Below are 13,601 nucleotides of genomic sequence, written 5' to 3' on the forward strand. Positions count from 1 at the left end.
TGTAATCTGAAAACAATGTTGCCCCTTCGATATTTTGCTAGAGCATGTTTTTACTAATGTACACCTTCCTACAGAAGATTTGTGGAGGTTGTGTGGGGTTCATTTGGTGCATTTTTATATTTTTCGTAAGGACCCGAAGTGAAAAAACTGAGCTTGTTTGGGCCTGTTTTTATGTTCCTTGTTGTGTGGGATTTCGTGGCTTTGGCTATTTCTGTTTCAGCTTTGTTTTTAAAGTCTTAATGAAGCATATGAAATTTTCTACACAAAGTGTGAAGGTACTCATGCATGATGTATCATCAAGTGAACAAATTAAATTTCAGTCTCAAAAGTTTTTAATATTGCTATAATAGTTTATAGTTACGAAACTAGTATGAACTCTTAAGCTAAAAACAGCTTTCAGTTTTGAAGACAAGGAGTTTTAGGAATGAACTCTACTTTTTTTGGTAGTATCTATGACATACACAACATAAATGCTTACAAAAGGCGTGTTCACCAGGAGGTTTACAGTGGTTTTTTGGGTCATGTTTTTCCTATGAATTTGTGAACTACATTTCTAGAAATGGAATAAAATGCCACTTTAATCTTGCAGTCTGAAAATGCTGCCATTTTCTCTTACAGTCATCTTCTCAGAGAATTTTATTTAAAAAGCAAATGACAAAACACTTACAAGGCTTTTGAGTTCAGACACTATTTTAAACGTCTTAAATGGAACTGTGTAGTTTTTCCTGCTTCATTTAGAAATGTGAAGTGAGAAGGGATGTGTTAATGAAAGTCTAGGTAAATCATAGACTTCATGACGGTCAGCTAACCCATTTCGTTGGCAATATCTTGGAGATGCTTAGTTAAGAGGTCGTTCACGTTTCATTAAGACGTCATCAGTCCTCCTTCTGTATTTTGCAATTAAAAATGAAAGAAAATAATTACTGTTGCTTTTAATAGGTTAACGCTTTACCATAATGTTTATTTTTTCAGTAATTTGCTTTGGCTAGCAAACAGTAGCTGTAAATTTACATTTTCTGAAAAACTTTTAGCCAGCTTCAGCTAGTGTATTCTGCCTACTGATACGTGATGTGAAGATTTACTGGTCTCATTGTGGGTGAAGAATGAACTGTGCTGTTTCTGTTGGCTGGTCAATCTCCTGATACGTTTCCATACACGTTCGAAAGCACTTTATTTTTTATGTTCTGTTACAGGCAGAAGGTTCCTCTAATGCTTCTTCAGGAAGTCAGGCAGCTGAAGTCAAAGGGAATCAAACCAGTAATCCACAAATCCCATGCCTGTTATCAATGCCCACCAGAAACCACATGGATATTACGACCCCTCCATTACCTCCTGTAGCACCTGAAGTGTTGAGAGTGGCAGAACACAGGCACAAGAAGGGGTTAATGTATCCCTACATCTTTCATGTCCTAACCAAGGTATGACACTTAAAAATTATGTACTGCAAAATAGTGACTCTGTGAAGATAATTGCACTTAGATTTCTGGCTAAAGATTATAATAAATTTACATCCTTTTTAATGCTTTGAGTTTTGGTCCATTTTTAGTACTTCTAGCAGGTTTTTTACCTTGTTTTTTAACCACTGATCTGGTCTGATACATTGTTGCAATAAATAGGAGATGACTGTAATTAGAAGCGTTTACTTACAACATTAATAATTTTTCCTGAATATATGTAGGTATTTTTATATCTCTACGCATCTGTACATGTCTCTGTATGTATGTATATATGCGTGTGTGTTTATAAAAATAGTCCATTTCCACCTAAAAACTCCTGCTGTGTGCTCTGCTGTCTGTGCCACGTCTTTTCTATTTTCAGTGTTCAAAAATACTTTTCCCTCACGGTTTGATCCCTCCCATCCCTGGTAGCTAGCCATGATAGAAGCATAGCAGCTATAAGAAATCAGTTTTGTATAATCCTAAAATGTAATTATAGATGAACTTGATGATGTTCTGCGTTTTTGTGCATTTTAGTTTGGCAGAACATTTCTGATGGCTTTTTTTTGTTTTTTGGTATGGCTATTTTATATGCTAGCCTTCAGATCCCAGGTAGGCTGCAGGCATTTTCACACAGCCTAGGACTCTTTGTTCAGTGTGTCCAGTAAAAAATTCTACCTGAATAGCCTTGTGAGGACACTTTGGAAGGCTGTGGGAGAGTTGCTTGCAGCAGTAGGTGGTGATAACCTGCTTCAGTGTGGCTGGGAGCTGCCGAAGTCTGCTTTGTGTTGAACCGGGGAGGAGCCAGAGCAGCGGTGTGCCTGCACAGCTCTGTCTTCAACTTCATCTGGTCTCAAAGGACGTAACTTGTTGTTCCTTCTAAGTGCAAACAAATGAGTCCCAAAAAGAGTCAGCTTCAATATTCTTCCTCGTTAGTGTTCGAAATGCTTAGTACTGGTTCTCGTACATCAAGCCCATCCAGTGTACATGTTTGTACAGCATCTAGCAAAATGGTACCGTCCACGTTCCTGTTAACTTGTATCCATCTTAAAAGTCTGCTTCAGGTCAGTAAGGACCGTAGGCAGGGATCAGAAATCTGTAAAAACAGAAGTGTCTGCATCAAGGCTGAGCTTTGGATTTCCTATTTTCCATGTGTTTGTTTTGCACCATAGCTTGTGTTGCTGTCATGTTCTTATATTTCCCTTCTTTATCAAAGAAAGCAGGGAAGATTCAAAGGGTGTATGAAGACCATTGATGCCAGTGCTGTTTCATACTTTGCGTAGCCAAATCTTCTTAGTACGTTGACGTACTACTTGATATTTAATATACCTCACAATGGGAAGAAACAAATTAAGTGCCTGCATGTGAGAAATCCACTCCCAGCAGAGAAAAAACTAGAGATGACAGCATCAAAAATAAATCAGTACTACTGAAGACTGTTTTTCTTTCCCCGCTACCTGAAATGCTTTTGAACAGTCGGGAACCTAAAGTATACCATGGGTACACTGACAGGTACCTTGTTGTATAATCATGGGACTCTTTAGAAATTGGCAGGTAGAGGTGTGCCAGGTCACGTTGCTATTATGTGTAGAGACCTTTCAGACAAACCTTATGCCTAAAATGTTAGCATGGATGGATTTGCAGCTGCAGAAAACAGAATGTTGCTGCTGTTCTGAGAGAGAATGTTGGAAGGTTCTTACATGCTTTTTTTTCTGAAAGAGTATAAAATGCTAAACCTTTATTAATATACATTCAGAAAAAACCCTTACTTACGTAATTCCCAGTTACGATTTTTTTACTAGGTCCTCTCATAAAGTTGTTTTTTACAGTGAGTCCCCGGTACTGTTTCAGATCCTTGCACCAAGAAGTTAGACTGGTGTTTTTAGACATCATGAAGATTTTTTTAAAATAACTGTCTGAAATCTAGATCGGTTTCAAATGTATTTTCACTGTCTATTAGCAGATAACTGTATCTTCATGTGTACTATTTCATGGTTTAATGTATCCATATTTGAAGATCAATATTTAGATAATCCTGACCTGCAGGTAGCCCAGACAAAAAAATAAAAAATGTGTGTGTGATGCAGAAGCGATAGAAGAAAGCAACAGGGATAATCAGAGCCTGGAAACTTCTTGGAGGAAAGCAAGTAGATTGTAGGGTAATCCTCCTCTGGTGTTACCTTCACATACATAAGATCCACATTAGTGCTGAATCACATTTTTCTTGACTAGATGAGATTTATAGTACAGCTGGATTGCGTTACCATGCATATCTGGATACTTTGTGTTCACTATAACATGTTACTTTTTTCTGTTTTCTTTCATGCAAAAGGGTGAAATCAAAATTGCCGTTTCTATAGAAGATGAAGCCAACAAAGACCTGCCTCCTGCTGCTCTCCTTTATAGGCCAGTTCGTCAGTATGTTTACGGAGTCCTGTTTAGTTTGGCAGAAAGCAGAAAGAAAACTGAAAGACTTGCTTTTAGAAAGAACAGACTTCCACCAGAATGTATGTATTGTAGAATCCATTCTCTTATTTCTCTTCCCTTTGCTACGTTTTGATATCCATTTGTACCATGATTTGAGTGAGAATAGTAACTAAGATTTTGTCAGTGTAGCTAATGCTGGAGGAATTTATGGCTTATTTGATCCATGGATAATGAAAAAAGATGTTGTTAATTTGAAATTTTATTTCCTGTAGTAGTTTAAGAACTATAAACATCACTATTTCTAAGCAAGTGCTGGGGTTTGTTTTTTTAAACACATGCTCAAGCTGCTGTCAGGGTTGCAGCAAGTAAGTTTGTGATGTAATTCTCGAAGTATATGACAACTTGATTATGGGAAACTTCTGTTCTGTGCACATGCATGCAAATTTGCATACTTTTTAAAAAATGAGAGGTGCACATGTTAACTTAATCTGTCTTCCTAAATGTATAGTTAAACATACTTCAGTGACATTTGCAAGTCTCTAGTATCTTTCAGGTACTGGCATACAAAAACTTGCTTTAAAATCCACAGAAGTCAGGTGTAATGTAAGGAAAGGTGAACCTGGGTGAAGACGGACTAAACTGCGAACAGACTTGTCGAATGGTCCTTTTACTAATTTAGAGAGATGAATATTAATCTTCATATTGATCTGGAAGTTGTCTTTCTGAGTCTTCTGCTTCCAGGCATTGCTGTCATTCCAGAAAATTCAACCTCCTCATTCTAAAGTGTTTTTCTTATAATGAAATGCATACAAGGAAATGACTGAACTTTACAGTAGCATCTTATAAAGGTTAAAGCAATGCTAAAGCATTAAGTGGATGGCAGCAGCACCAGAAGTATTTATATATAGGAGTCTGCTGTCACTAGACTAAGAATCAGATATTTAGAATGTATGAAAGCATCATTGACAGTCTGCATGTGTAAAAGGATAAAAATAAGAATCAGTTGTAAACTTTATGTTAATTCCCTTTTCTCTTCCCGTTTTTGATTGTAAAGTGTTTTTGTACATTCATAGTGAAGGTGGTAATCTTCCAACGATGTTTGAAAAACTCTTTATCTTAGCCAGTTATTTTGCGGGAACTAATATTTACCCTGCTTGAATAATATCTGAGCACACGTACTGTCACAAACTTCTTATTTCTTTAAATGCACACAACATAGTAGTACTTCAGGGTACAAGGTCATTTCAGGATTAGAATAGTGAAGTCACTTGCGGTATTGATTTATCCTCATTTGACTTCTGTCCTGAAAAGTGTACTACAAGGTTTGTAGTGGTGAAGTAGCTGAGTGCTGAAGGTCTGTTTCAGTTTTCAGGATGTTTTTAGCTTGTAAACCTAGAATGTTCTCTGTAGGCTGTGGAGCATACCCATATAATCTCTATATTCTCCTCATTTATACTGTTTTTCAGAGGTGTATTCTCAATGGAGGCTAAGAATGCTACTGCAGTCTTGGTTTAGTTTCAGGAGCTCTGGCAAATCTTGCTGCAGGGCACATTCAGTTACTGACCTACTTCTATCTTAGGACTGACCACGCTCTTAAAAAAAAAAAAAAGAAAAAAAAAAATTCTAACATCTGCCCAAAAGTTAGTTGCTTCACTGCAGTGCTAACAATACTGGCACAGGTGGATTTGAGGTAAGACGCAAGCCTGTGGTTGAAAGGACTATGTTACAGGAATACATTTATTTTGTTCACCTCTTGTACAAAATAGCAAGAATTGGGCAGGCTGTGCAAGATGGGAAGAAGTTAATTTCTAAAGAAAAGTATATTGTCGTTAAGATTTATGTAGAGAGTTAAAGAATAATATCTAAAATCCCGTCATCTTTGTTGTACAAACCGTAACACTGGCAACATCGTAATTGTGCGTGAATAATTTGCACGTATATTGCATGCGAGAGTTTTAGGAGGCTGTGAAAAATATGTAACAAACTGACACATCAGTATTATTACTAAATATATAGACAGCAAGATAATGGATCTTTCATAAAATGGATGACTTCCTGTCTTTTAAATCATTATTATTTGGAAGTAGTTGAAAAGCCAATAAAAAAACCAGCAGGTCAGTTGGAAGAGGTAGTCAGTGAGGTTCGTCAGTGATGATTGTCTGCTAAGTAATGCCTTTGCTGTACATGTCCTCATGTCTGCTCCCAGAGGATATGAGAAGCTGAATCACAGAGCTCTGGATTGTGTCTTGCTGCCAAGGGCGCAGCACTGGCTGCTCTGCCCTTCCTTCTGAGGAGGTGCAGCCCAAGTGCCTGACTTGCTCTTCTTTTCAAGCTCTGAAACAAATTATTTCCCATGTTCTGGTAAATACACGTGTGTAGGTGAAACCATCTGCCCTTTCCACTCAGTGGAAAAAAGCACGCTTGTACAAGCTGTCATAACTCCTGGTTGGATCCAAAGGTTTGTTATTTTAAGCGTAGCCACCTTGTGATGTGCTGTTCTCTATCAAGGATGTACTCAGCTGATGCTGTCCCTGCCAAAAGGAAAGCCATGTCTTGGGCAGTAGCCCTTTTGCAAAATCAAGCGTGCTTAGTCAAGCTGTGCTGTCAGTAAAGACTGTAAGGTTAAAAATGAGGCTTGATTAATCTGCATTAGCTAGCTCATCTTGTGGTATGAGGTACCTCACACCTCACCTTCAGGTCCTGAAAAAAACGTAAAGAGAATACTGAAACCACCTGGGCTGTAATTAGCAACAAGGACTGTAACAGGCAGCCGGAGCGTGTTGGATGCTGTTGCTGATGGCTTTGGAGCCTGTAACAGCGTTCACATGTTTAGCAGGCAGCCTACCCTAGTGCAGACTGATGCTGACCCTTCTTACTTGGGTTGACCTTAAAGCGTCGGGAGGGTAATGTTCAAAGCAGGTGTCAGTGTATAGTGCAGTTGCTTAGGCTGCTTGGAGTGTTCATGTCTGCTGATCCAGCAGCAGGAGGAAGTTTAGTATGAAAAACAGTGTAATTAGCACTGTGGTGTCATTGCTGAACACGCTCTCATCCTGAGTGTTCATTGTAGCTAATACAGTCTTCAGGGTAGACATTGCTTATCTGCAAGTGGAAGTCCTGCGAGGAAAACACGAAACGTTCCTCTGAGGACAAGCAGTCCTCAGCAGCTGGGGAAGATGGTGGTTTTGGCAGCAGTCCCAGCACGGAGTTGTCAAAGGTGTAAGAAATGCCCTGGAGAAAGAAGTGGATGTGGACGAGTCCTAGATTCAGGTGTTACATTAAATGCTGAAGTTGGGTGAACAGTGCCACAGTGACTTGTCAACCGATACCGCTGTAGCTGCTCACCCCCCTCCTTCCGAGGGGATCCTGTTTGCCAGGCCCCTGGAGTGTCCTTCGTGTTAAGCCCTCTGCAAGGAGCATGGTTACCTTCCCCTAATAACCATTACTTTGCAAAATTGTGAAGCCAGGGTGGGTCTCCAGTGTGACCTGTGCAGGTAACGCGTTACTGCAGATGGTATGTGTTGAGAGCAAACTGAGGCGCTCTTCCTTGGCCTTCATCTCATAGGGTCGTGGAAGTTGTCATCCCCCGATTAAAAGCTTTGAACCAGATTTGAATGTGGAAACATGGGATTGCAGGTAGAAAATGCTGACAGAAAGTATTGCCTTCTTCTAAGTTCGAGGTCTTTATATGTGAAATGTATGTGAAAGAAAGACGAGTGAAACATCTGTGTTCTGCAAAGCTCTGTTTCCTTGCTGGCGTCTGCTGTCACAGGAGTTGTAGAAGCTGAGGAGGTGGTCAGAAAAAAAGAACCCAAACCCACAAACAACTATATTATGTCAGTTGTCAGCAGCTTGGGGTTTGTTTTTTTTTTTCACTGCACACAGATCAATCTATTCGACATAGTAGCCTCAGTGCATTTCCTATCTGTTTGCTAAGAGACCTAAGAAGTTTTGGTCCAAAAGTATCTCTTGCTTCTGAGACCTAAAGCAGTTAAACGAGTCTTTGAAAGCCTACGTAAAATACATCCTTTTATTTGTTCATGTTTACTCTCCCAGGCCTAAACAAGAAGTGAAAACCAGTCTGATAAACTGTGCGTGAGTAATGGAGTAGCTCTGCTGGCTGTTAAAGCCCATCTTGTGTAGCTTGGTGGCATCTGAAAACTGGTAGCAACCAAAATAGAACATGGTTTTGTAGTGAGGCTACCAACTAAATATACCAGAATATTTCTTTTCATTGCTGTGAGTTATCTTTGCAAAACTTATCCTGAGCTCTGTGAAATGTAGCTATAATGCTAGAGTAGTTTTATTCCAGAAAAGCATGAGAGTGTTTTGGGATGTTCTGGATCTTCTTTTTTTAATCCCAGTCATCACCTCTGCCATGGTTTGCCTGCCCCAAACTGTAAAATTAGTTGTATGGCTGATGACTGATGGCTGAAGGAGACTTTGGAGCTGTAAGGGCTGCCCTGGCACCAGCAGCACGCTCTTGTCGACCTGTAGCAGAAGGGTTTCCAGCCGAAGGAGCGGGTCCGTGCTCCTGCCGTGCGTCTCTCCGGGCTGTAACCTGAAGCTGCCCTAACAAGCTGCTTGAATCTTTCCGCACCGCATAACTGGGCTCTGAGTTAAGCAGGGTGCAAACCAATTCTGAGCTGTGTCAGACGGGGTGGGCGTTCCAAGGCCCAAGGTATCACTTCTTGGCCTTGAATTTGTGGTATTTTGTAAAAAATCCCTTGTGTTCTGTTTCGGTTGCTTTCAGACATGAAAAAGGGAGATGATTTAGCAGCAATACAGAGTTGAACGGTCTTTGTTTTGATGTGGATGAAGGGGAGCTTAACAGACACAAAAATACTAACCTCTTAATAGAAAGCAGCCCAGTAATTTGAAAGACTTATGTAATGTTCTGTAAAATTTTTAGGGAAAAAAACCCCAACAAACCCACCTATATTTGAGATCCCATTCCACTGCAGTAGTTGAACAAGAACGAACAAGTATAATGCAGGTTTTAAATCTGATTTGAATAAAATCAGTAGGATCATATTGTCCTTAGAAGACCACATATGGAATATATTTGTGTTTATGTAGTATATTTGTTTATCACTGTAGGTTTTTGATGAATGACACCAATATTTTAGGGGGAAATTGCATTTTCAAATTACGCTGTTTGTTTTAGAAAAATATATGTAGTTCCTGTATGTTGTATATTGTATGTAAATTGAAAATACTAATCCAGCATTCATAGTGTGCGCTAGGTTGCACGCGCTTCGTTCGTAAGCGATCACAGTTGAAAGCTGGTCCGGACAGAGTTTGATTTGCCAGTTTGGCCGTGTATTCCAGAACATTGGTATCTCTTGCAACCCCAAAGTGACGCTTTCTGGATCAAAATCTCTTGCATACAAAGTTTTAAATATACGCTGCTTTCTAACTCTGATTTTTTTTTTTTCCTTTCGACTGTTTCCATTTTGTAGTTTCACCAGTGATAATTAAAGAATGGGCTGCTTACAAAGGAAAATCTCCTCAAACCCCTGAGCTGGTGGAAGCACTTGCGTTCAGGGAATGGACCTGTCCTAATCTGAAGAAGCTGTGGCTGGGAAAAGCAGTAGAAGACAAGAACCGAAGAATGAGGGCGTTTTTGGCCTGTATGAGATCAGATACACCAGCAATGCTCAATCCAACTAATGTGCCCACTCATCTTATGGTGCTCTGTTGTGTACTAAGGTCAGTGTTACCTTAAGGCAAAACTCAGCAAAGGAGAGGTTTTACTACGTAAGCTCTGTGATGTATTGAACTTCGTATTAAACTAGGAGTATAGAAACTGTTAATTCATATTTGTGACATCACTAGGAGAAGGGGTTTGGTTTGTTTTTAGAACATTGCTGCTGTGAGTCTTAAAAGCATGCTGTATACGCAAAGTTTCTTTCTTTAGTCCCTGGAGGACTGAAGGGAGGAGAAAAAAAATCTTTTGTTGCAAATATCTTTTGTTTACCCTTACTGTACTCTAGGCTCCAACTTACTAAAAAATAATATTTGGGTCTCAGAGGCTGTGTTGGTGAAGCTGTAAAGCAACAGAGAGTTCTTCAGAGAACAGCTGCGTGGCAGCTTATCAGGATGCAAAGGTCGCATGAATGATACCCTAGGATATGTTAGATTACTCGTGTTGGAGTTGCTCATCTAGTTGAGATGGTGATAACCCAACGGCTGAAGTATGAATTCTGTACTTCAGTTTTTCAAAGAGAAAGTCAGAAGGTCCAAAATACTAACCTGTTGAATGTTCAGATTGAAAGTTGACTGAGGAGTTCAGAGATGCTTACCTTTTTGAAAGGGGTGATGGTTTTATTTTTAGATGTATCAGAATCCAGTTATGTTTTAAATTCTGTTTTGGTGGCGTGTCCTCCCTGTCTTCACTGGAAGCAGGGTTTGCACAACGGATTCACAGCCAGTAGCTCCTCCATATGAATTTAAACAAGTTTAAACTTCGGATCTGTGTAGCGTTTTAGTGTTTTTAACTATTCATGTCTAGACAACAAAAAATACTTTGTTGTTGCGTTCTGGTGACTTCTGATCACAGAAAATGCCACTTGATTTACCTATTAAAGGAAGCTTCTGAATAATTACGGGCTTTCTCTGTAGGTATATGGTACAGTGGCCGGGGGTTCGTATACTTCGTCGCCAGGAACTTGATGCTTTTCTTGCTCAAGCGTTGTCTCCAAAGCTCTATGAACCTGACCAGCTTCAGGAACTCAAGGTAATTCTTAACTGTAACTTTCATAATTTGAGAAATTTATTGCCAGCTGATCGATATTGTTAACTGTAGTGAGTGATGTGTATGTGCCTCTCTCACTAAAAGCCTTGCATAATTACCTATACTTTACAAAATGGTGATCTCAGTATTTTAAAGTGTTGCAAGGGTTGATAATCCGTTCTGTTTCACTGGTTGGATAGGTAACTAAAAATCTTAAACATATACTCCATACTGCAGAACCTTTTCTCACAATTTCTTAAGTAATCATGTCTGGGAAGTTTGAAACAAATGTGATTCCACTGAAAAGATTTTTAAAAAAAGAAAGAAAAATACTTCTTCATTGTGTCACTGTTTTTGAATACTAACCTGGGTTTTTTTCATGATTCAGCATTCAAAAGATTTTTGCAGCTAAGTGTGGAAACGGAGAGAAGCTTGCATAATCTTGAGTGGAAAAATGCAGGAGGAAAGAAGGGAGAACAATTTATTAATACAGAATTCTAGAAATAATTATTTTGAGGATTTTAAAAGTTAGGATCTCAAAGTTTCTATTTTTTCCTAATACAGTAGTATTACATGAAGTAGATTCTGCTAGCTAATTGGTAGAGTTGTTTAGTGTGGTATCCTTATCATAAATACAGAATGCCTATCAATCTGTGTGACATCATCTTACTCTGGGGGATCTCTTCGTTCAACCTTCATATGCTCACAGTGAAATTTTCTCTTCCAGCATTTGAGGCAAAATATGCAAGATCTGTTTTTTGCTTTTACATTGTTTTGCTCTTCAAAATTTGTTCAGAACCTACTATGAAGTTCTCTGAATAAAATGGTAGAATTTGGTCCTTTTTATTTTTTTAAGAAAGTATTTTTCTGAACGGAAATAATTTTAGATACTTTTTTCTACATAATGTATCTTAAGCCCAAAGGTGTATTTGATAACTGGAAGCTATGGGAGGTATTAGGCTGTGTAAGGAATGCAGTGATCCAGCTTAGCTCCTGTCTGCATTGGTGATCGACGCAGCAAAGGCGGTGAGATGCTGATCGCCTCTTCATCACGCAATCTCACGTTGAAGAAGTCATTTCAGGTGGTCGTTCAGGTACTGTAGGGCTCACGTCAGGCAAGTCTACTGACCAGTTTTGCTCCTAGCAGCGCCTGGATACGTGCTGTCCTTACTTAAATCGGCAAGGAGAAAGTGGCACTTGTTTCCTGAGTTGGGTTGTATTCGCAGGCACACGCGGCAGAGGGGCACAGAGAAAAGCAGCAATCCTGGAACCACTCTTCTCAGAAGAAACAGCAGTTAAGCTCACACAAATGTCAGCTGTTAGGCTTTTCTGAGGGATATTTCACCGCTGATACCAAGTCTGCGAGAGCAGGCTATTTCTCTTCTGTGGGTGACGAGCAGAATCTGGTTTGCACCCTGGCAAGGACTTCTCTGTCTCGATCTAGAAATGAAATCAGTCTGCTTGTGGAAACCCAGCAGTACTGATAAATGTAAGGGGAAGAAAACAACTGAATCCACTTTGGCACCTTTTTGAACTTGCCACACAGCAGGTAGAGAATTCACGTGTTGGCAATCATAATGGCAGAGTTAACAGAAAAACAAAATCCTCTTCCCCTGTATCAAAGAATGAATGCTGGCAGCTCAGGTAAATAAATAAATAAATAAATTCCAATAGGAAGAGATTTATTTGGCCTTTCCATCATTGCTGAAAAAGATGTGAAGAAGCACAGGATGAAGACAGCTATGGTGACACCTGATGAGGTCACACAAGACTGCTTGTTTGCTTCATCACTTAGGACTGAATTGCTGCTGGCATGGATTCTGGCCTCCAGAGAACAGCATTTTTGGGTATCACTCATTGTGGCCAATTCCTTAAAAGTACCCTAAATGTAGATGCCATCTGTCAGGAGGATTATTTGGGTGTTTGCTGGAACTCCTTTTCAAGGTGGTTACTACACATTCATGCTGGAAGCCCTGTGTGCTTACTGGGCCTTTCTGAACTCGAGAGGTTCTGGTCCAAGGGTGTCTGCATTGTCACAGGGGCAGTACTTTGCCTTCGGGGAAGCACGTGGCCAACCTCTGCCAAAGGAATGAACTGACGGTGAGTTACCGTGTGTGTTCAGAAGAAATGCACCTGGGTCAGCTGAGGTGACGAACATTGGACTTGGCAGAGGAGTAGCAGAGCACCTTTAAACGTCTCATGAGAACCACGAGAGCATGGTTCCAGACACCTGCCCCCAGCTCTCCTGAAGCTGAGTCGCTGTACCTGTGGGTGTTGGTGGGAATTCCAATGACAGCTTTGGAGACAAGGCTGGATGCGTTAAAGAAGAGCAGTGTGTCAGCCACTTTGTCTTCACTGGCCGTTCTGAAAACACAACACAGTTAAACAACTAACAGCTAGGGGCAGAGATTTTGGCAAAGGTATCTATAAGAGTTATGAAAGTGTTGCCTCTGTCTTAAGATTTGGTGCAAGGAGGAGGAAACCCCACTGTGAAGACTGCTGGTCTTAGAGATCTGAGAAAGGAATTCCCAGAGAAAATATTTTTTCTGTTCCAACACAGAATGAAGGGCAGAGACAAGGCAAGTGATAAGCAGCATACAATGTTTGGGTTTAATAGAAATTGTTCTCCGAGTTTTATTTTTAAATTGTACATGAAAAGCAATATGAATCATTTCCTTAATATATGTTGGCTAGCTGAAAGATGGGATATTTCATGCAGTGTTGTTGCTGTCTTCATATGAAGCTGCTGCTTCCTTTTTTGTTGAAGTCAGACAGAAAGAGCAGCAGAGTTTGAACCCAGCTGCATATCCGCAAAACAGTCTGAGTAGTCTTTGGGATCTTAAAGTTTGCTTATGCAAAATGAAGGTAATGTAGTTTAATTTTAAAATTTAATACCAAGGTCTTGAAAATGTTCCCAAGAAAGGGCTGATATTTTCAGAAGTATTTTAGAGAACACTAGTAGTGGTATTTTCTTATGTCAGAGCTAAAAATATATTTCCTGCAAG

General features: G+C 39.8%; 1 protein-coding gene across 3 annotated transcripts in view; it reads left to right on the forward strand.

Annotated features, from left to right (window-relative positions):
• FAM120A (family with sequence similarity 120 member A) overlaps window positions 1-13,601 on the forward strand; it is a 56,483-nt gene that overhangs the window by 29,445 nt on the left and 13,437 nt on the right. For all 3 annotated transcript variants that reach the window (XM_075433005.1, XM_075433006.1, XM_075433007.1), the window contains exons 9-12: window positions 1,194-1,418; window positions 3,769-3,943; window positions 9,323-9,572; window positions 10,485-10,599. In XM_075433005.1, coding sequence (XP_075289120.1) covers window positions 1,194-1,418; window positions 3,769-3,943; window positions 9,323-9,572; window positions 10,485-10,599 — 765 coding nt within the window. The remainder of the gene's footprint in view (window positions 1-1,193; window positions 1,419-3,768; window positions 3,944-9,322; window positions 9,573-10,484; window positions 10,600-13,601) is intronic.

This window comes from Opisthocomus hoazin, chromosome 11, assembly GCF_030867145.1.
Source record: "Opisthocomus hoazin isolate bOpiHoa1 chromosome 11, bOpiHoa1.hap1, whole genome shotgun sequence".
In the NCBI taxonomy this organism is placed as follows: Eukaryota; Metazoa; Chordata; class Aves; order Opisthocomiformes; family Opisthocomidae; genus Opisthocomus; species Opisthocomus hoazin.